The sequence below is a fragment of the Phyllostomus hastatus genome, unplaced genomic scaffold, assembly GCF_019186645.2.
Source record: "Phyllostomus hastatus isolate PE091 unplaced genomic scaffold, TTU_PhHast_1.1 phas_scaffold_397, whole genome shotgun sequence".
NCBI lineage: Eukaryota > Metazoa > Chordata > Mammalia > Chiroptera > Phyllostomidae > Phyllostomus > Phyllostomus hastatus.
The window spans coordinates 2,037,946-2,061,670 of NW_025334029.1; the positions used below are offsets into that span (position 1 = coordinate 2,037,946).

Sequence of the window (23,725 nt, forward strand, 5' to 3'; positions counted from 1 at the left end):
GATGTAGCCCCCCGACTTTTTCTTTCCTCACCTCTAAAACAAATGTGATAATAGTGTCCACCACACAGGGGTGTTGTGATTAAGTAGGAATATTTAGATAGCTAGGTGTCAGTATATAGATATATATTGCTTAAGCTGTGGGCATAGTAGGGGACCCTAAATGTTAGTTCTTTTTCCGTCCCCTTGTTCAAAACAATTCCATCCAGTTCAGTAGAGTAGAATTATACTAAACTGTCCATTGGGGTTTTGAAATAACTATGGAATGTAGAATTGCACTATTTGCTATCAAACATAGAAGCAACCTGTGATCTTAGAGAAGAGGGTTCCAGAACTGACCTTTCACCAGAAAACCTGCTGATGTGTAATCAGCCTGATTTTTGTTTTCCTTCTAGTTAGTAAAATGAGATTATCTACTTCAACACTAAGAATGTTAGAAGTTTTCAGAAATCATTCTTATATAATATGATTTGGCAGGTAAGATCTTTTGGAGATATCTAATAAGTATTGTATTGATGCGGATCCTGGCCAGCAGGATCCGTGTGTGTTGTGGTTGCTATGAACAAATACACACAGACAACAGAAGTCCTGTGGAGAAAAAGGGACAGCATGGCCGCTCTCTAAGAGAGAGAGAGAGAGAAGGCGAGAGGGCCCCATTCCCTTTCCTAGACAGGCTTTTATTGCTTTTCTGGGTACAGTATATGGAGGATGGTCATCATTTACTATGCACAAGTTCTCTGTAGGTGATTACCTTTTACAGATAACAAAGGAAAGAATGTTGCTAATTACTTCAAAGAGAAGGATGTTACAGATCAAGGGGAAATATGGTTGAACTGGTTACACTCCATACTTGGGAGGTTTAGCACAGATTTGAGGAAGTTACAGTAAGCCCTTGCTGCCTCAATTCAGGGTGAGGGAGTTTTAGCAAAAGCAAGTCTCATAGCAGTCTAGGTACAATGAGGCCTGATTCCCTACAGGAGAACCTATCCGTGGGCATGGCTCCTGTGTGCCAGGACCTTGCTCCCCACTGGTTTTCCACATGGAAGCTGAGCTACATTCCCACGACACGCAGAACAGCTCCCTATAATGCATGAGTTTTCTTGGGGGCTCACAATGTGATTTATGATCTCTTTATTTTTTATAAACCCTTAATATGTACAGTGATTTTGCTTTCTTTTCTAAGTATTTGCTTGTTCTTCACACACTTTGACAGTGAATTGGTTTAATTTTCCATCAGCAATAGTTAACACACAGTACTTAGGATAGTTACGATATTAATAGAAACATGTGCCAAAATCTCAAATTTTTTGCTAACTCATTTAGAGCTTTATTCAAATCATTATTAATTTATGAAAATATGCTCTATAGATTAAAAACAAACTGGGAAGACTCCGTGTAACTTCTCTACTCCCCCCATTCCTTTACATTTTTTTTCTTTTTTAAATTTTCATGTAGAATTTATATTCTTTTTTATTTTATTGTTATTTCAAGTCTCACCTTGTAACCTTCCCTTGTCTTACTCTACTTTGCCTTCTTCCTGCCCTTATTTTCACTATAAATACTATTTTCCCCATGCTATGCATTGCTACTATTCCTTACTCTTACTATTTCTCCTCCCTCTGTTCTCTCAAAAGCATTCTTTCTCTGTTAGCTCACATTCTTCTTCACCTTATTATAGTATTCTTTATTTAATTGCTGTTTAAGTACAGTTGTCTCCATTTTCCCCCCACCACCCTAGCCATCCCCACTTCCCACCCTTAATCCTGCCCTCCTTTGGTTTTGTCCATGTGTCCTTTATAGAGGTTCCTGACAACCCTCCCCCCCCATTATCCCCTCCCACCTCCCATCTGGTTAATGTCAGTTTGTTCTTAATTTCAATGTCTCTGGTTGTATTTTGCTTGCTTGCTTGTTTGTTGATTAGGTTCCACTTATAGGTGAGATTATATGGTATTTGTCTTCCACCGCCTGGCTTATTTCACTTACCATAATGTACTCCAATTCCATCCATGCTATTGCAAAGGGTAGGAGCTCCTTCTTTCTTTCTGCTGCATAGTATTCCATTGTGTAAATGTACCATGGTTTTTTGATCCATTCATTTACTGATGGGTCCTTAGGTTGCTTCTAGCACTTGACTGTTGTAATTGTATTGCCATTCCTTTACATTTGAAGAGAAGAACAGAAATAACTACCAAAAGCACCTAGGTCAGGAGTCCTGTTTTAGTGTTAGTTCTGATCCCTGACCACTGGTTAGTCAAAGTTATCCAGGTAAGTGATGGTACCACATGCAGTATGAGTACTAAGGCAGTGCTGATTAGAAGAACCACACAATCCTGTTGTGAGAAGGTTTTCCCTGGAGTCTTATCTTAGACTGTCTTAAAATAAATTTTGGGCTTCCAGATATTTCCCCATCCCTTCCTTAGATGAGAGGGTGGGGCAAGCATATAATGAATGCAAGAGTGCTTTGAGTACTTTGGGAGAGCACTTGGAATTAGAAGTAATTTACATGTAGATTTCTAGACGCAGTAGTTGTTACATTTGTAATGTGTCACTTTACACTAATGCATGATGATGGTTATGAATTCCCAGTTAATTATATGACTGAATTTTATAAAATGAGGGAAAGAATTGTGTGCCTGACATCTTAGAGCTTTAACAGATGTTGTTAAATAATACTTAATCTTAAACAGATTTTGAGCTTTTTCATATTTACCATGAGCAAAGAAACAGATTTAAATCAGGTACAGATAGAATTGAAATTGTCAAATAAATATGCAGATGCATATTTACTATATATAATTTTTCTTAATTTTTAAATAGAATTTTGAAAAAAAGAATGATACACACCAGTGTACTAGCAAGCTTAAAGTGTACCCTTTTGTGCAAAAGAAGAGCTTGTCTTTGAACTTCCTTAAAAATTCAAAATTATCCAGTCAATTCATGAGTATTAATCAACTACAATACCTAAACAAAAGAGAAGTGTAAGCAACAATGACTGATAAAATGGAAAGCCAATTTAACTGTTTCTTTTCATTCGAAGACTGGTCTTGCAGTTTTATATAAAATAACATGATAGTTTACAGTGGGGTGTGCTTACTGGTTTAAGATAGGTATTCTTAAAACCAAACATGAATTATTCATTTCTTAACTTAGGCAAAGTAATAGGAAAAAATGGAAAACTGATTCAGGAGATTGTGGACAAGTCAGGAGTTGTGAGGGTGAGAATTGAGGCCGAAAATGAGAAAAATATTCCACAAGAAGAGGTATGTTCTAGTGCATATATTTCTGGTTTGCCTGAGAAAAGTTTTTTATTGTTTTATTTGACATTAATTTAGAGGCCTCTGTGATATGCACATAATGTGGATATAAAAATTCTGATTATGAGGCATGCCAGTTAATGATATAGTTGTAGATAATGGCCTCTGTCTATTCTGTAATGCTGTGACTTTGTATTAGTCACTTTAACCCCTTTAAATCTTATTTCTCAGTCTTTAAAGTTATTGTAATTGTAAAAAAAAATAGTGTAAAGCACTTTTCAAATGTCACTTAATGTTACTGACTGAGACAAAATTGGGATACTGCTTAGGTTTTATGGCTTTTATCCTTTGGTTTTCTTAGTTTATGTGTATATTTAAGTATTGTATGGGATGGGGGAGGTGAGGGCATGCTCTTCTGTACAGTAGTAGTACAGTGTTTAAAGTAAAATCCACCCAAATTGTCATAATTTTCACATATTGTCTAACCTTCTTTTCTTTTGTGAAAGGTTCTTTTGGTTGGAATGAAATGTTTTGAGGTTTTTACTTTTTACTGCATGAATTTTCCATTCTATTTTGTTTACCAAAACTGTTTATAATAATTTATATTCTTAAATATGATCATTGATACTGTTAATAGAGCTAAATAAAGTCTTAAAAATTGGTTCTTTTTTTCTTGTGTTTTACGAAGGAAATTATGCCACCAAATTCCCTACCTTCCAGTAACTCAAGGGTTGGATCTACTCCCTCAGAAGAAAAAAAACATATAGATATAAAGGAAAACAGCACTCATTTTTCTCAACCTAACAGTACAAAAGTTCAGAGGGTAAGAAATATTTGTCACTTTGAATTACACTAAAAGTAATTTCTTTTACTCAGGTGTTATAATTGGTGTTCTAGAAATTTTCTCTGGTTAGGCTAATAGACTACCCATATTGTTTTTTTTTTTTTTGTTTTTTTGTTTTTTTTCAAATCTGATTGCTAGCTTATGAGATACTATAAACCAAAATTGATACCTACTTTTCAGTTTGTTCACAGTGACAAAACTTTTGCTGTAAACATAAAATATGGGGTTGCTTTTAATGGTCACATTTTTCTTTTGAGGGTGTACTTTAATTTTTTCATGCCTTATCTCAAAATTTTGCAGGTTGTAATAGCTCAAAATGCACCATCTGTTAGATGCATTTGTTACTACTAAAAACCATATTTTACAAACTGGTTTTCAATATTTGAACTAATCTGACTGTTTAGAAATCAGTTTGGAAGTCCTACAGTCAAAGTCCTGCATTCAGACTTCTGTGTACAGATCATTTCTTATAGTTAATGACATCACTTGCATTCCTTATACTGCTTTAGGTGTTAGTGGTTTCATCAATTGTAGCAGGGGAATCCTAGAAACTTGAACTCAAGGCTTGGCAAGTAGGAAAACATTCCTTGAAAAATATGTTTGAATTTTATATTTTAATGTTTATCCCCCTTATTAAGAAAGACTACAAACAATCACCCAGGTTGGAGGCTGGTGGAGGAGTGTTTGTGGATATGTGGATTTATTGCCCCTGTGGAGAAAGCTCTGATTTCTTCCTGTTGCTTATAAGGCCTTTCTTTCATGGTCACCTGTCCAGTATCATCTCTTATAGCTCCTCCCCTTGTACTCTAGAGAGGCTTGAGCCATACTGAAGTACTTGGAGGTCTCTGAACAATTATACTATCCGTTGTTTCTAGACAGATGTATATGTTTTCTCCATCTAGAGCACTCTTCTTCCTGCCACCTTGTTTTGACCTTACTCCTTATACAGTTTTTCATGGGTACTTGCCCCAGGTCACCTCCCGCTTGACTGACAAGAGCCTTTCTCCCTTCCATGCTCCAATGAATGTGCTGACCCTGTTGTAGCACCTCAGCCACACTTGTGGGTTCCTTGAGTGCAGTGAAGGGACCTGTATATGGCTTATGAGAACTATGGGAAAAATGTTATGACTTACAAGAGATTCAAAGCAAAAATGCCATTTTATTAAGAGACATATAACCTCAGGTGAATTGGATATGTCTGTCTGCTGGTCATGTCAGTTCTCATCCCAGAACAGGGAATCTCTCTTTCTTGGTGTCAGTATAGAAGGACACCATTCTACTCTCACCTTTTTTTCATTTTAATATACTGTTCTGATCTATTAGCAATATGCTTAATTTAGAGTGGTACATGGGTACACCAGCAGTTTGGACATGTTAAAAGAAAATGTTTTAAAATTATTTGTTCCACAGTCAGTCAAACTAAATCTGCAACATGGGGTTTCAAATCTTATTTTGGTTGTGTATGATCCAGAGGGAAGGGCATAACATTTTATATGACACTTTGGAAAATAGTGTGGTTAACTGTTTGGTAACAGACACAGTTAGGGGAAAAACTCAACAGTCAAAAATGTTTTTGAGAAGAAGATATGATCCATGGACCTGATAATTTCCATAGTTCATATATATATATTTGATGCAAAAAAAAAAAAAAAAAGTTCATTATGAAGCCCGTGGGTTTTCAGTCTCACCTGATTCCTCAGGTGGTCATTGCTAGTGAGAAGTAGTGCCTTTTGTATCAGATAAAGTCACTCTTCTAGCTATATTTCCTAATTGTTCAGTTTTGTTCTGCATCAACAATCATGTTCATGTGGAAGGAAAAAATAATCCTGTTCCAGCTCTATATCCATTTAAGATGCTGTGTACTGAATGCAGGCAAGCAGCAGTAGCCCAGCAGTAGCCACATCTATCAAATGAATGCTCTATTTAAAAGAGTGATGCTTGCTAAAGAGATAGCTTCTTGGCTTCCAACTCCTAAAAACTTTGTCTAGAAAAGTATAATATTATACCCACATCATAGCCGTTATATGCTTTTTTTAGTCACTTGTGAATATCAGTAACTATGTGTATTTCTTCAGCAAAATATTGAAATGTTCTCAACTATCAATGTCATAATTGCCAGCTATTAGTTTGCACAACTGACCTGTGCTTCTCTATAACCTGTGACAAGAGTGTTTTTTTTCTCATTTGCACTGATGGATTGGAAGTATAAAATTTTAATATAGTACTTTTTAAAAAACTATCCTTATATTAATGAAACTTTACTTATGACTCAGCCTCTTATAATTTTCAGAGCACATTGTTGAAATGTGTTGAAATACTAAATTTTATGCTCATGGGTATGACAATTTTTTTCCCTCACAGAATAATTACTCAGTACATTTTAATGTATCTTAATTTCTTTCATGTTTTGTTTGTACTCTGTTGACTTGGTTAGCAAAGTTGATTTAGTTTTTTACTTTTGTGTCTTAGTATCTAATTATGAATGATTTTTTAAAATAATTTGATTTTGATAAAAAATTCTAGATGAATTATTCATTTTGTTTATACATCTCACGTCAAAGCCTGTATAATTTTGAATTACATAATTTCTGATTTTGACAACGTTTGATTTTAGTGTTTAAAATGTAATAACCTGATGCATTGAGGGGGTTGTTATATTGATCTGTCCTTATTCACAGTAAATGTGTAAAATATACTAGCTACTTTTGTTTTCATGTATTGATTTATATTTTCAACAAACATCTGTGTACCGTATTTAGTTATTATTTGCATTTTTCAGATTAACCCATTATTAATTTTATAGGGTTGTTGTTGCCATTTATTTTCCAGGGTATGGTACCATTTGTTTTTGTGGGAACAAAGGACAGCATCACTAATGCCACTATTCTTTTGGATTATCACCTGAACTATTTAAAGGTGAGAATAGAAAAACCTTTAGTTTCTAATTCTTTTTGCATTAAAATGTGAAAACTTCATGGTAAACCTTTTAGGAGTTAAGGTTCATTCTATAGATTACAATGAATGAGCTGTAAAAAGTAATAGAGAAAACACTCACTTTTTTAGCTTATTATATTCCTTCTGTAAATACAAGTCAATTTTCATCATTATGAATTTAAGGACCAGTATCCCAGTTCTCAATAAATTACCCTATTTTTCATTATTCTTCTGTTAAAGCCTTACATTTGATTTAGGTAAATCCTGCACATACATAGCTTATTCATTCAGTTGATCTTTTCTAGCCTCTGTGGCTTTTCCACTTGCCTTTGTTGTCTCTTTTATGTCGTTTATTAAAGAAATCCCAGTATTTCATGAAGTCTTTTTTTTAAATGTGTCCCCCTCATATTTTTCTCTATACTCTATTATACAAGATAGAAACGATTTGTGTCTTCTTGTAAGTTCTTATTTTAGTTAGTATTTGTAGCATTTATGCCTCCTCTAGATTGCAAAAATGAAAGCAGCAACCGGGGGGCTGTAAGTTGTAAATGGAAAGAGCATTGGATTGGCAGTCCAGCCATTTGATTCTAGAGTCTCTTCTGCCATGACCTAGCTGTGTGACTTAAGGCAAGTCACTCTCCTAGACTAGATGCTTTTTAAAATTTCTTTTGGCCAAAATGTTCTATAAGTCAATGAAATGGAGTCTTATCTGCGTCACTTTTGTAATTTCTTCTTTCTGTCCATGTGTATCAAAATTATAACTGGTGCTAAATAATATTTTTAAAGTAGCCCAACTCTATTTTATTTATAATGCTATCCTAAGAATTCATTACTGATTTCTTAAATAAAATTAAACAATTTCTACCTGAATGCAAAAAAGGAAGAAAATTGTAATATTTAGGCATGTTATTCATTCTTATAGTGGTCAGTTAATATTTGAAAGTGGGAAAGTTTTATCCAGCAAGGCTTACATGGGTAGGTTACTCCGTTGATGTGCTTATTTGTTTTTGTTTTAAAACATGTTTATGTGTAATCTGTTGTATGTGTCTTCGTATTCTTAGCTTAAATTAATTATGAAGACCTGGAGAGTTAGTATTGCCTTGTATCAATCTCTCATGCTTTTGACTAATCTTCTTTCTTAGATCTTTTGATTTATTACTCACAGTACCTTCAATATCTTTTTCTGGTTATCAGCAGCTTCCCTGTTGCCATTCTTTCTATCACCAGATCGTCACTTGATTGGGCCTGGCATCTTTCACCAAAAGGTGACTGCTTTGCCCCAGTGAGAAAACCTGGATTATCATTCTGTTTTGCAAGATATACCCATTCCATGAGCTATAACTGTAATTTTGGAGTAAGCCACTCACTTGGCTTCAGTCTGTTCTTTATTCAAGTCCTTTTTAAAACTAATTCTAGTTCAGAGCTCAGATTATATACACCCAAATCCTTACCTGCACTTTCTTTTTTAGAAACTGCCACAAGAAAGATTTTAGTAGGTTCCCTTTTCAGGGGCTTCTCTAGCAACTGTTCAGGTAGACAGTCTCTCTGATGGCTTCTGCTTGACTGAGACACCCATTACTACTATAGTTATGGATCTAGCTCCCTGTAATCCATAAATTAGATGTTTATAGGTAGATAAGAAGGACAAGGGTTATAATTGAGACTTTATATGGATTTGAAAGAACTCAACATATTGGAAGCACTGTGTGTAAGAATCTGTCTGTGGATCCCAGGGGCATATTTTGATGAACTAAATTTATACTATTTGTCATTCTTGTTCTAGCAGAGTTGTACTCTTTGAGGTTTGCAATGCATGATGTAAGGCCTAACTTTTTTCATCAGCTATTAAATAGCTTTCTCCCCTATAAGAGGAATTTGAGCATTTCCAGTTCATTGAAAATAACTGTTCTTTAATTGTATAATCATATCAAAGACCTATTGTGTAGTGTATGTTCTTTGAAAACAGAAGATGACCCAGACTCAATGCTTTGTAAATTAAGATGTTAACTGGCAAATCTATTTTAAAAAATTCAGATAATTTACAGTGTGTGATATTTTTAGGGTTAGCTGGTTAAACCTTAAATGTCTGTTTTCTGTATTCATACATCGTAGAGTTGTTTTATTCAATGTCCTGTCATTAAGAAGTCCAAAATCTAGCATATCTGTGCTTTATCAGATTCTATTGGATAGTCGTGACAAATCAAAGAACTTTAAATTCTGTTAATGCTGAGTATTTTTGTTATATCTCTAATTCTGGATATCAGTAATCTGTTATTTATAGTAATTTTCTTTTTAAGGAGATCATTCAATTTCCTGATAATTCTGTGTAACGATGTTTACTATAAATTTAGAACTGAAATTGAAATATTTCCAGTATACTTTTTATCTGATAAAAAGGAGAAAGATATGATTAAGTAAAATGTCAAATTATTTTTACTGTTATCTTGTATATTTTAAATAGGAAGTAGACCAGTTGCGTTTGGAGAGATTACAAATTGATGAGCAGTTGCGACAGATTGGAGCCAGTTCTAGACCACCACCAAATCGTACAGATAAGGAAAAAGGCTATGTGACTGATGATGGTCAAGGAATGGGTCGAGGTAGTAGACCTTACAGAAATAGGGGGCACGGCAGACGCGGTCCTGGATATACTTCAGGTACAAACTAAGCATTTTACTCAGTACTTTATCTGTTCTTAGGCTTAATAGCTGCTAATCTCTACTATTCATTAGAACCCTATTATAACGATTTCTCATTACATGGTTTCCAATTCACAGTGGGTCAAATTGTGTTGGAAGAGACATAGAGTGAAAATCTGATAATAACACATAGAGTTTACAGGGCAGGTGTGAGTTCTGTCCACCCTCTGGGGATAAATCTGCTTAAGCCCTTGTGTGTTGACCACTTTCCTAAGGACTTTCCTGATTTTATTACTGTATATCCAAAACTTTTTACATTTGTGTACTGTGGCTCATTTTTTTTGTCAGGCATGTGCTGGTCATAGTGGCTGGATGGACTGTGTAAATCAGGGGTCTGCATCCTATGGCTCATAAGGTGATTTTGTATGGCATGGCCAAAGTCAGCCCTAGGCACAATCAAGAAGTCGGCAGAGTTTCTCTTCCCAGCCTTCCCAGCTCTTCTGTCAGTGCTTCTTTCTTATCTCCTACTACCTTTCCCTGAACACTGTCCCCACCTGCCAGTGCCTACTGTCTTTCTTGCTCAACTGTATATCTACTATGTAACTTGCTGATGATGGTATAAGGTATAATCCATTTCATACATATTTGCATTTCAAAAAGGAACTCTTTAAGATGGAAAGCCTTCAAGATCCACAGGAATTGAAGCTATAATGGTGAAGCTATAATTGGTCATTAGCTCCAACAGAGGAAAAGAGAGGTAGTAGAGTTTATATTGTGGAGTGGGGGAGAGACATACCTACTCCTAAGGCCAACCTTGAACCTAACCCCTAACCCCTCTTTCAAAAGTCTGTTCTTTTTGCTGTTGAAGTCCCACCTCACTATGGGGCTCTTTTCTTCCACTCTCATTCCTTAGGTCTTTAACCCACCCCTTCAGGCATAATGTGTTTACTAAAATAATTATTTTATTAATAATAAATTATTCCAGTGGGAATTGGAGGGAAGGTTGTAGACCAAACATCAGGCAAGCATGTCCCCATTCAGCTACATCCATTCCCTGTTCCCACAAGGAGACCCTTCCTTAAGGCAGTTGCCATGATAGTCTTCTTTGCCACCCTCTCAGAAGTGACCAAAATGTGTATATGCCCCTCTGTTCCTTAGCCAAACCTTACTAAAAGGAACTCTATAGAGTTTTTGTTTATCAAGGTATTACATTTAACTGTTGTAGACAACGTTTCCTCCAGAGAGCACAGATGGTTAAAGGGGCACAGCTGTTTAATGATGTGACATACTCAGGTTTGAACTTAGATGACTAAAAAAAACCTTTTACTTTTTTAAATAGAACAAAAAATGTTTACCAAAATTGCCTCAAATATTCTAAAACCCTTTATTTTGAATTTAAGATAGTTTGTTTTATAAAACAGAAGGTGATAATACTCTTTGGAGGGCTTATAAATTGGGAAGAGTATTGGATCACCCCTGAAACATCTCTGGAAGCTTCTATTAACCTAACTTTTTGTTTTAAGTCAGACAATGGTATATAACTTTTAACTCTCGATAGGAACTAATTCTGAAGCATCAAATGCTTCTGAAACAGAATCTGACCACAGAGATGAACTCAGTGATTGGTCATTAGCTCCAACAGAGGAAGAGAGGGAGAACTTTCTGCGCAGAGGAGACGGACGACGACGTGGCGGTGGCGGAAGAGGACAGGGAGGAAGAGGACGTGGAGGTGGCTTCAAAGGTACAGAGGTTCTCATTTGTTGATAAATAGAGGTGAATTGTGAAAACTGCTTGAAGTTATGTGAAAAATCTCAGTGATTAAATGACATATTACCAAGACCTCATTTCTCTTGTACTAATTACCATAGGAAAGGAACAGCCTTTATTCATCCAGTTATTAACAGAATATTATTAGCCTTATTTATGGTTTATGTATAATATATGAATAAACACTGGTAAGTTCAGCTTCTTTGTGGGTTCTAAACATAACAAACATGACATCTGATTATTAGCTCAGATTGACCTGTGACAGTTGATGCAGAATTGTAATGACTTCAAAAATATTTTGTTTTTTTGGTAGAATGCTACAATATTAACTGTTATGTAACTGGAATCACTAGGTTGCTGATTATATTTTAGATTTAATGATTGCTCTAAGTTAATTGAGAATATAGGAATAAACAGCTTCCATTAAGCATGTTAGAATCAGTAATTGTTGAACCTTTTTAAAATGTCTGTATAGGAAATGACGATCACTCCCGAACAGATAATCGTCCACGTAATCCAAGAGAGGCAAAAGGAAGAACAGCAGATGGATCCCTCCAGGTAAACCTGTGTGCCTCTTTTCATCTGAATTGTTTCAATTACAGTAGTTTAAAATATATGAGTTTATTTTACTTTTTTAAAACATATTTAAAGAATGTAAATTTGATATATATGAAATAATTTCCTTTCAGTATTACAGTTGTGCAATCTTAGTCTTTTGTGCAAGTATACAAAGATTTCTCTAGGGAATATACAGTCCAAGGATTTGTGAAGACTTTGACAGCTACACTGTGACTTTGATATACCACATTAGTGGTCCCTACAATTCCCCCAAGAAAAGAACAGCCCAGCATATACTGAAAGAGAGACTTGAGTAAGCCCTGTGGGTCCCTTCTCCCCTGAGTAGCAGGAATAAGGTATCCTCTTTAAGTGGAAAGTAATGAAAAGAAGGTGTCTTTTTCAAGGGTAATAATTATGATAGGCAGGCTCATGATACTCAGCCAGAACCTGCTGAATCAGTCAGCTGCTTGTTTATAGCTAGCCTCTATTCTGAAACTCCCGTATCAATTGTTCATCACCTGTGCTGATCCCATTGTTAAATAATTTTAAAACTACCACTGAGCATGTCCACACACCTTTGCTGTTTTGTGTGTGTTGTATCTAATTTCATCTTACAGAAGCCCCTAAGGTAAGTCATTTTACTATTCTCTTTTACAGGTAAGTAAACTGAAGTTTAGAAAGATTCAGTCCTTTGCCCAAAGTGACAGAGTTACCATATGGTGCAGTGATATTCAAGTCCTGCTGATTCCAAGAACCCACTTTCTCTTCTACTTCCTTGACTCTTAATTCTTAACCCAACTAGTTAGGGTTCCATCTTGACTGTGGATTGGTTTGGAACCAATACACAAAATAAGTGAGAAATGAGTTTTTAAGAGCAGAACCTTTGTGATAGAATGTTCTTTAGAATTCATAGCAGTTGTAAGTATTCTTACCTGTTGATGGGTTCTTCAGGGCCAACATAGAAAAGACCTTAGACCTAAATAAAAACATGAATAGAATAATATACTTTTATGTGGTTTATGAAGATGTAAGGCATTTATATGTACCAGTTTTATAATTCCCTACTTAAACAGACATGTTCAATGAACTAGGCTTTGTGATCACATTGCTTAAAAGGATGTGTATTTATAATTAAAATGGTGTATTGAAATGAAAGAAAGGTGGTGTTTTCTATGTAAGTATGAGAACAGATCTAAATCAAAGCACTGAACCCTTGACACAAAACATTTAAAACACACACCCAGACCCATCACTTAAACATGCTTTGAAATTACAGTGAACCATTTTGGGATATATGAAACATATGTACTTGAAGCAGATCGATATTTGTCATTAGGTTCATTGGTCAATATTATCTTCCTTTTGTACAGCATCTAGAATTCTGTTAGCAGTGTTTTAAGTGTTTAGTGTTGGCATTTAAAATTTTGTATAAATCTTAGAATGCTATTTTTTGTTTTTTTAAAGATTTTATTTATTTATTTTTAGAGAGAGGTGAAAGGAGGGAGAAAGAGAGGGAGAGAAACATCAGTGCATGATTGCTTCTCAAACAACCCCTACTGGGGCCCTGACCCACAACCCAGGCACGTGCCCTGACTGGGAATCAAACTGGCCACCCTTTGCTTCGCAGGCTGGCATTCAATACACTGAGGCACACCAGCCAGGTCAAAATGTTATTTTTTCCATAACATTTGTCTTTACACTCTTCCTGGGATTCCAGTCCCTCTACATATTAGTATCTTCAGATTTTCCTGTACAATATACAATTCTTATTCTTCAGACAGGGTTCAAGTTATATGATCATCTGACTTGCCTTACTGAAATATAAGCTGCTAGAAACTAGTGCTCATATTTTTCTACAAAAGACAATGGGAACCCTCAGTATAGAGAAACTTAATCATACCCATGATATCAAGTTGTAAACTAAAGGCTAGTTAATGAGTTAGTTGAGTTATTATCCTGGTAAAGTCAGAATAGGAAGGCATTAATTTGTCTCTTTTTCTCTTGCATTTCATAGTCTTTGAAGAATAACCCATTCTTTTGAACTTGAGTATTATAGCCATGTATATTTTATAATCAGTAATAGTAATTCATTTTAACTATTTGTTTCTCACTGTTTTCTGCTTAGAAGAAGACACGGTAGGATTGTGAGTTTTTATCTAACTTTGGATGCAGTGAGATGACCAGTGTGTTCCAGTTAAAGAAGAAGAGCGTTTTAAAATCATAAACCAAATAAAGATCCTACCTGACCTAATTTCTTGCACTTCTTCTATTCTTCCCCCCACCCCCATTTTCTTTTTTAACATGTTGAATTTGAACTTCAGGCTTAAATTTCTTGTCAGGCCAATTACAGATTACAATAGGATATGGTCTGTGTATATAACAACTATAACTTGTTTTAGATCAGAGTTGACTGCAATAATGAAAGGAGTATCCACACTAAAACATTACAGAATACCTCCAGTGAAGGTAATCGGCTGCGCACGGGTAAAGATCGTAACCAGAAGAAGGAAAAGCCAGACAGCGTGGATGGTCAGCAACCACTTGTGAATGGAGTACCCTAACCTGCATAATTCTGAAGTTACATTTCCTATACTGTTTCCATAATTCTTATTCCATATAGAAAACTTTGTTAGGCCAAAGACAAATAGTAGGCAAGATGGCACAGGGCATGAAATGAATACAAATTCTGCTTTAGAATTTATTTATTTATTTTTTATTTTTTTTTTTTTTTGGTATTGGCCATATGCAGCAAATTTCAGATTTGCACCAAAAAAAAAAAAGTGAAATTTTGAAACACTGCTTTTAAGTATACTTAGCACTTCAGGACAGGATTTTAGTTTGGTTTACTTTTTAAACAGCTGAGAAGTGATATCCTTTGTTAATTCAGATTATTTTCCTGCATAGGGTGATAGCTACTGATACAGTTCAGATTTTCTGAATAAATAGCACTTATGTTAATCTTACTAGACTTCTGTTTTCAGTCTCATATGGAAGTCCATGAAATACTGTGTCATTTCATGTCCTGTGTCAGTTTATGTTTTGGTCCACTTTTTCAGTATTTTAGTGGACTGTAAGATGTGTGTGATGTGACATTTGTCATTTCATTAGCAAAAAAAAAGTTGTATGATCTGTGCCTTTTTTATATCTTGGCAGGTAGGAATATTATATTTGGATGCAGAGTTCAGGGAAGATGGAAACACTAAATGTTAAAGATGTTGCAAACCCTGTCAAATATTAGTACTTTATAGAAGAATGCATGCTTTCCATATTTTGTTATTTGCATAAACATCAGGTTAAGCAGTGTAAAGAATAGGACTTGTTTCTTTATGTTTTGTTGCACTGAAGTTGACAAATAGTGTTATTGAGAGGGATGTGTAATTTTGTCTTTATAGACAGAAGACATAATTATCTTTTCATTTGAGAGAGGCTAAAATGTTTTCAGCTAAGAACAAATTTTTTGGTTGAATGTTAGTAGGATATGCCTGCTCTTTGGCCTGATGACCAGTTTTAACTTAGAGCCTATTTTATTTTGCCCCACCCCCCATTTTGTGAAGTTTTTCATACTTTAATTTCAAGCTTATTTTGCGGAGATAGGAGGGTCATTTCCATGTGTGCACAATTACTCTGTGAAGTACAGATACTTTAAGAAATATTGGAAACAGGTTAAATGTTTTGTAAACTTTGAAATATTAAGCCTAATGTATGAGCAGAATTGGAAAGCAGACTAACATTGGTTAACAAACAACTTTGTAAAGTTTCCTTTTGTTTTTTGACATGTTGGGTTTCGTTTTGTTTTTAGTCTTTTTTTTTTTAATGGGTGAAATTTACTGAGGAATAATATGTGAAGGATCTTCACTGTAAGATGTTATATTTTTCTTAAAAAATAACTCCAAGTTGGGGTACCACTGAATTTGTACAGAGCCGTATACAAACCGAAGTTCTGCCTCTGATGTATTTTGTGAGTTTGTTTCTTTGAATTTTCATTTTAGTTACTTTTCCTTGCATACAAATAAGCATATAAAAATGAAAACAAACTGCACATGATTTCAAGAATATTAAAAAAGTCTTTAAAAAGTATTGCCAAACATTAATGTTGATTTCTAGTTATTTATTCTGGGAATGTATAGTATTTGAAAACAGAAATTGGTACCTTGCACACATCATCTGTAGGCTGTTTGGTTTAAAACACTGTAGATAATTAACCAAGGTAGAATGACCTTGTAATGTAACTGCTCTTGGGCAATATTCTCTGTACATATTAGCGACAACAGATTGGATTTTATGTTGACATTTGTTTGGTTATAGTGCAATATATTTTGTATGCAAGCAGTTTCAATAAAGTTTGATCTTCCTCTGCTAAATTGATGTGGATGCAATCCTTACAAATGATTGCTTTTAAAATTTTAAGGTAGGAAAATAAATCTATAGAAAGTGTTCTGTTATAAAGTGTAACTGTTCCCATTGGAAATTTCACATCATAGAAAGTTAGCCATTATCAACCAACTTCCAAGAAATTGATCTTGTTTAATCTTGTTTAATAAGGTGAAAAAAATCAACAAAATGGTACAGAAGCACATTGTGCCATTACAATATGCACTAAGTCTCTTTTTTACAAAGGCTGAATTCAGCAAGGCGCTAACTTGCTTAAATGTGAATTATTAACTTCTAAAACTGTAATTTGATTCACATGTTTTCAAATGGATTTGAAGTTGATTCATATTACGATATTTGTGCTATATGTGTATGTTTTTTTTTTCAGTTCAAAGTCATGATGTTTTTAAAGTCTTATTAAAGTTTCAAAAATCTGAAGATTGTTTATCTAGATGTAAAGTTTTATTAAAAAGTTGCACCTCTGAAAAAGCAAAAATTAGTCTGACAGATATTTGCTCCTGGTCTTAAATTTCTAAATACTGTATATTGAAAAAAAAAAATAATGATATGTGGGGGTGGGAGGAGGGAGTTATTCTCCATGCAAAGCATATATGCCTCGAAAACAATCCTTTATGGGTCCTTAAAAGGCAAAAATATTGATGTTTGAAAATACAATTGTCCACATTCCCAGTTATAAGATTTCAACACATTAATTACATAGAATGCTGCTAAACCATATTGAATACATACTTTAGTCTGTATACATATAAACATACCCTGCCATTTAGAAAATATTAAATGTGTCTATGTAAGTGAAAAAAAAAAGCCTTTGATGTCAATATCTCAGTATTAAAATAAATGACAAGATTGAGATAGAATGTGCCTGAATTGGCTGTTCTGGTCATTTCAAGGTGTTAAGAGTCCAAAATAATCCAATAATGCAGGATAGTCTCCTCTAAATTGATGTTTTTTGTTTTGTTTTTACAGATAGATTTGTGTTTTCTGCTTGTCTAGTTTTTCATTGTGGTACGTTTTTGGTTCTTTGCTACCTGTTTTGCTTAGTTCTGGGCTCTTCCAGAGCCAAAAGAGCTGAGCACAGTCTGTTAGAAGTGGTAAGTAGAAACTATCCTTAAGTAACTTGTTTGGGTTTTCTTGGTTTCACAGTAGTTTTCAGTGCTGCGCTTGAACAGCCTATTGGCAGCAGTGGGCTTGAGACTCAATTGGGCTCACTCGGAGCCATTTCTCTCATCTGATAATGATTTTAGGGTTCCTGGTAGCTAGGAGTTTAGCACCCTTTTAGAGTCAATATACTTATTTGATTTCTGTTGAGCCAGTTTTCTCCATGACCATAAACAGCACCTTTTTTCTCATAACCCTCTGATCCCTCTGATAACCAGTTATTCTGAAATAGCTATTACCAGATGGTAGACTTGATTTTTAGAAGGCTTAAGGGGTACCAGCATTAAAATCTTGAACATCTTTTCCTCCGTGTTTATTTAGGACTATTTTAAATTTTTATTTGGGGATATTTAGTTTTCCATTTCTTTCTCAGAACTTTCCATGATGAAACAGGAAAGGTCTCTTTTTATGCTAAGAGGTTTTTTTGTTGGTGGGAGAGGCATTTTAAAAGGTCTTTGCAAGTTAATTACAGGGTTTGGTTGAAAACTGTAAGAAAGATTAAGTATCAACAGAAGATGGTTGCATGGAATCCTGGGAATTAGGATCTATTATCACTATTCAGTGTCATAGAGAACTTGAATGGCTAATGCTAAAAGAGGAAAAAAGAAGAATTCCTGTGTTATTTCAGTCTTGACCAGAGCATAGAATAGTTTTGTGATAACTGGATAAGTCATTTCACCTCTCTAGGACTCAATCTCTTCATGGGTTAAAAAGATGTTGCTGAGGTATCTGAAATATAAAGTTGTGTATGCATTAAAAAGGTATTCATATTTTATATGGAAAAAACTAGAGAGAGTATTAATGAACCACCCACCTGATTTTGTTTTCTCCTTAACTATTCAATATTGACTACATAGCAGACATTTCACAAGCTTTTTAGAGATGTAAGCATTCTGTTTTAATGCCTTCTGAAAGCTCAGTGTTGAGTGAGATAGAATAGTCAATGGGAAGTTCCAGTATATGGTGTAGTAAGTGCTACGATGCTCAGGTTGAGGTGGGAGCCTACAGGAGAAGCAGTGAAGTCAGGGGTGCTCTTGAGTCAGTCAAGGGCTTTTCAGGTGAAGTGGAATCTTACCGATGAGGGAGAACAGATTGGAAGAGTTAGCCAGGAGAAAAAGTGCTAGGGACATTGATTTAGGCATGAAAAAGTGTAATTGTGAGTTAAGGGTGACTCAGACGTAGAAATTTTTTTGATAATAAGTAGCATTAATTTTTTAATGAAAGATAGAAAACTATTTCTGGATTTGATAAATTATATGACATTTTTAAAATAACATGAGTTGTTAACATGCTTGATTTTCATTTTTTCTTCTCTTTTTTTAACTTGTTCAAGTACAGTTTTCTGCCTTTTCCCCAGCCCCTCCCCACTACCCGTCCTCCCCGCCTCCCTCCCCCTTTTCCACTCCCCCTTGTTATTGTCCATATGTCCTTTATAATTGCTCCTGTAAACCCTTCACCCCTTTCCCCCATTATCCCCTCCCCTCTACCCTCTGATCACTGTCAGCCTGTTCTCAATTTCAATATCTTTGGCTATACTTTGCTTGCTTGTTCATTTTGTTTATTAGATCCCAGTTAAAGGTGAGATCATATGGTATTTGTCTTTCACCACCTGGCTTATATCACTTACCAGGATGCTCTCCAGTTCCATCCATGCTGTTGAAAAGGGTAGGAGCTCCTTCTTTCTTTCTGCATAGAATTTCATTGTGTAAATGTACCATAGTTTTTTGATCCGTCATTTACTGATGGGCACCTAGGTTGCTTCCACCACTTAGCTATTGTAAATTGTGCTGCTATGAACATTGGGATGCATAGGTTCTTTTGGATTGGTGTTTTAGTATTCTTAGGATAGAGTCCCAGCAGTGGAATTGCTGGGTCAAAAGGCAGATCCATTTTTAGTTTTCTGGGGAAGTTCCATACTACTTTCCATAGTGGTTGTATCAGTCTGCAGTCTCACCAACAGTGCACTAGGGACCCCTTTTCTCCACAACCTCTCCAACACTTGTTTGTTGCTTTGTTTATGATGGGCATTCTGACTGGTGTGAAGTGGTATCTCATTGTGGTTTTAATTTGCATCTCTCTGATAGCTAGCAATACTGAACATCATTTCATGTTCCTTTGGATTTTCTGTATGGCCTCCTTGGAGAAGTGTCTGTTCAAGTCCTTTGCCCATTTTTTAATTGGGTTGCTTGTATTAGAGTGGAGTCATGTGAGTTCTTTATATGTTATGGAGATCACACTCTTGTCTGAGGTATCATTGGCAAATATGTTTTCCCATGCAGTTGGTTCTCTTTTCATTTTGCTGCTGTTTTCTTTAGCTGTGCAGAAGCTTTTTATTTTGATGAGATCCCATTTGTTTATTCTTTCCTTTATCAGACATAGAATTTGAAGCAGGGAGTGAGAGAGCGGAACTAGATATACTGTCAAGGAAGGCCTGTGGTGCCACAATGGAGCTACTTTTGGAAGCCTTCGAAGGATTTGAAGTGGATTTGGATTTGCACTTGATGTGCAGAGGGACAGACAGGATTGCCCAACAACTGGGACCTCTGTCAGGTTGCTGGGTAACCAGCTGACAGGAATGACTGGGCCCAAATTTAGCTTCCCCCAAAGTCACAGGTGCTGGCAGTCTATTCCCAGACAGCTCCCCTTACAGATGGTATTTAAGTCATGATTTGAGCTGGGTGCAAGGCTGTTGTCGGGGTTGTGCTGTGGAAATACAGATTCAGATTTTTTAGGTTAGCCCCAAGGGGCAGCCAGCAGTGCCCCGGCCTTTGCATGTCTCTGCATGAGTGAATGGGTCTGTTCTTTCTGACTCTCCTTGCTTGTCTTTTTCCTTCATTAAAATCTTCCCCTTTTTACATGGTAGTGTATTCTTTACCTTTACCCACTGGTTCATAGTTGGTGCCCAACAGGCAAACTCCACTTATTCCATCTCTGGCCTTTTGGAAGCTACAAAAGGGATCAACTAAGCATAAATGGACAACATCCCTCCTAGGGCTGGTGGTGGAAAACCTAACTGAGCTGAAATCACTGGTGAACATGTTATTGCAGTCCTTCTTTATGGCCATGTTATGTGCCACAAAGGCCCTGGAATGTTCTCCATGTAAGGCAGATAGAGTTTTATTCCTTGGTACCCCCTTACAAGTCAGTGAGACATGTGAGCCCTAAGGAAGAAGAAAGTAGGAGAAAACAGCCCTTGGTCCCAAGTGCCATTGCAACCTAACCTCTTAGATTTGAAATCTGTCATGCAGTGTACCATCCAGGGGGTTGGGTAGGAGGTGAGGAACATACAGCCTGAGGAGCTTCAATGTACTAACAAGGAATTGGACTCACAACAGTGGTCACAGGAGTCCATTGAGGTTTGAACTGCTTACATAATGAAGCTACCCATGAGATAAAGGACACTGGGCGGCCAGCATTTGGGGTTTACTGCCAGATTCCCTCTTGCTGAATAAATTGGCTAGTCTGACCAATGGGGAGAGGGTAAATGTGCCTGTCCTGTTCTTGGATTGGGTGCTTCTCGAAGTCAGATTCACATTCCCAAAAAGAAGAGACTTGCCCGAGACACTGAAAACTGAAATATCCCTACTGTGGTCACAGTTGCCTTGAGGCACTCTGGCATATATCACCCTTGGATGAAAATCCCAGGCATCAGAGATAACTCATGACCAGATGAACTTAATTCAGAGATGCTGTCTTCCATGAAGACATCCCTAACTTTACTCCTGCCATGGAGTAAGGGATAGGATAATACTTTTGAGCTGATGTAGGCCCCACCCAAGAGTGACAGAATAGGCCCTGTAAGGTTTCCTACGTCTCATTAGAAATAAAAAGGCAGGAAAAGGGCACAACTCAAACTTCCTTCTGAGTCTCCCTCAGGCAGCAAGCATGGTATGGACTCTGGGTCTTGAGCAAAGGGATTGCTAGGTAAGGAGAGAGATGAGAAAATCAGAGTCTGGTGGCCTGATAAGCAACCTAAGTCACTCCAAGGAGGTTGCAGAAAGAGAACCAAAAAATGACTGATTATTTAGAGTGAGCATGAAGGAGACAACTATGGAGAGCCAAAGCAAGGAGGTCCTGGATGGAGGAAGATTCCCTTTGGAGATGTAGGCTATTATTTTTCCCTACTGCCTGACCAGCAAATCTCCAAAGCTTTCTGTGTCCTTTGGAGAAGGGTCCAGAGGAGGAAGCTAAGTAGTTAACCACATCTTAATGCTGCTGAAGCAAGACTCTCAGACACTACTCATCCCCACAGGCCTCTGCACCACCCAGGAGTATGATTTTCCAGTCTGACTGCTAGAAGACCCAGAGTTCATTCAAAAGCAAACTTGGCCTTGGGCCAGGTTTTCTGCCCACTTCCAGTGGATTGCTGACTTTCTGTCCTAATCCATGTAGCCTGGAACGTAAGTGCAGGGTGGATTCAGCATAGCTGGACCTACCAGATACTGGAGCCTGAAGAAATGTTCTTGGACCTGTGAAGTCCACAGTAAGTTAACTTTCTTGGAAGGATTTGGAAATGATTTTACTTACAGCCAAGAGACTTGACGCAATTACTGTAGATGTCATTGGCCCCTTTGATGAGACTGCTCATGGTCCCTTTGCCACACTGCATAGTTGGTACAGACATGCAGGGTTTTGTCAGCCTCACACATTACACTGACCTGATGGGTGGGTGCAGGCATTGCCATCCTTCCTGGTGAATGCAGAGCCTCATATTTCCCAGCCTTGCAGGATTGTGGGTTTGAAAGTATCACAGACCAGTGCAAGGCTTATTCCACCACCAAGAGCAAATGGTAGGTTTAGTCAGTGAGTAAATCTAGCGTCTTTGACCCCTGATTACAGATTATTGTGTTTTTAATAGTGGTCACCATGGAACTAAAAGCACCTGATATATCAACAAGTGACTAAACTGCAGCCATTACTTGCACTTGGTGGCCTTAGACCTCGACTGTCCAGTTCTTCAGCTACTAGCCACATGTGACTGTTGAGCACTTGAAACATGGCTGGATGGCTGGTCTGAATTGAGATATGCTGTAAGTAAAACAACCTTATTTTGAAGAGTTTGAAAAAGTATGAAAACTAATTTTTACATTTAGATGCCAAAATGTTAATATTTTGGAGCTTTTGTGTTAAATAACTATGTTTTTCATTAAGACTAGTTATACCTATCTCTTTTATGTTTTTTTTTTTTTTTAAATAGTGGCTACTAGGAAATGTAAAATTCTATGTGTGGCTCACATTATATTACTCTTGTTTTCCTTTCTAGATTTCTCTAGGGGAAAAAAGGTAGTTTATTTTCACCTGACAGAGCATTAAGGTCACCTTGACTGTCCTGCCTCAGGCATTTTGGACTTTCCAAGCAATATTTAATAACTAATATATCAGTAATAAGTTGGGAAAGCCATTCTATTATATTGATTATATTTTGATAGCAGCACTCCCAGAGGAAAGTACTCTCACCGTAATTCATGCTCTCTAAGTACAGCTGTCCATATGTGGCAGAGCCTTGAATGAGGAGAGACACCAGGGCCAAGCCACTTGAGTGCCTGTCTTGGGGGCTATATGAGCAGCAGCCCAAAGAGATACTCCACAGCCTAATAAGGAAAGACGGCTGGTCTTGCAGATATTAACTACACAAAAGAATCTTTACTAAGGCACCAGACTGGTAGCCAAATTTGATTGGGGAGCCCTACAATAAGAAGCCACAGAAGCAATACAGACAGCAGTAAAACAATACCTGCCCACCCTCCAACTCATTCTGAACCCAGTCCTACATATAATACCTCAGGCGATAAGATTCTACCAATATTGGGAGTGGGTCATCTCTCCACTTCTGAATGATACATGCCTTTTACATGACAGTTACTGGCCCTGGTTGGACAGATTGTCTCACTGAAGGAAAAAGTGTAACTCTGAAGTCTAAATTCCATCCTGCAATGGGTTGTCCCTAAACCAAATTCTATCAGACATGTGTATCACTTATGGTCCAGTCAGGAACACAAATCACACTAGTGATTTTGCCTGATAATTTAATGCAGAGGTTGGTTAAACTGCCATTGAAGGACTGAAAATGCAAATTAGAAACATTGAAGTAACCGAGTGGGATCGGCAGGACGCATTCACCATCCTGTGGTCTGGGTGAATGAGGAGATTATTTTGGGATGATGAGAACCTAACAGCTCAAA

General features: G+C 36.6%; 1 protein-coding gene across 9 annotated transcripts in view; it reads left to right on the forward strand.

The window, feature by feature from the left end:
* The window catches only part of FMR1 (FMRP translational regulator 1), a 63,561-nt gene extending 46,712 nt beyond the window's left edge, over nucleotides 1-16,849 (forward strand). For 3 of the 9 annotated variants that reach the window (XM_045820489.1, XM_045820485.1, XM_045820494.1), the window contains 7 exons: nucleotides 3,148-3,257; nucleotides 3,940-4,074; nucleotides 6,925-7,011; nucleotides 9,491-9,686; nucleotides 11,227-11,409; nucleotides 11,911-11,993; nucleotides 14,393-16,849. In XM_045820489.1, the coding sequence (XP_045676445.1) occupies nucleotides 3,148-3,257; nucleotides 3,940-4,074; nucleotides 6,925-7,011; nucleotides 9,491-9,686; nucleotides 11,227-11,409; nucleotides 11,911-11,993; nucleotides 14,393-14,554 (956 nt within the window). In that variant the 3' untranslated portion in view covers nucleotides 14,555-16,849. Of the gene's footprint in view, nucleotides 1-3,147; nucleotides 3,258-3,939; nucleotides 4,075-6,924; nucleotides 7,012-9,490; nucleotides 9,687-11,226; nucleotides 11,410-11,910; nucleotides 11,994-14,118; nucleotides 14,349-14,392 lie in introns of those variants that run through there. The other 6 variants (XM_045820486.1, XM_045820491.1, XM_045820490.1 and 3 more) reach the window with 6 other exon arrangements.
* Nucleotides 16,850-23,725: the final 6,876 nt, after the last annotated feature.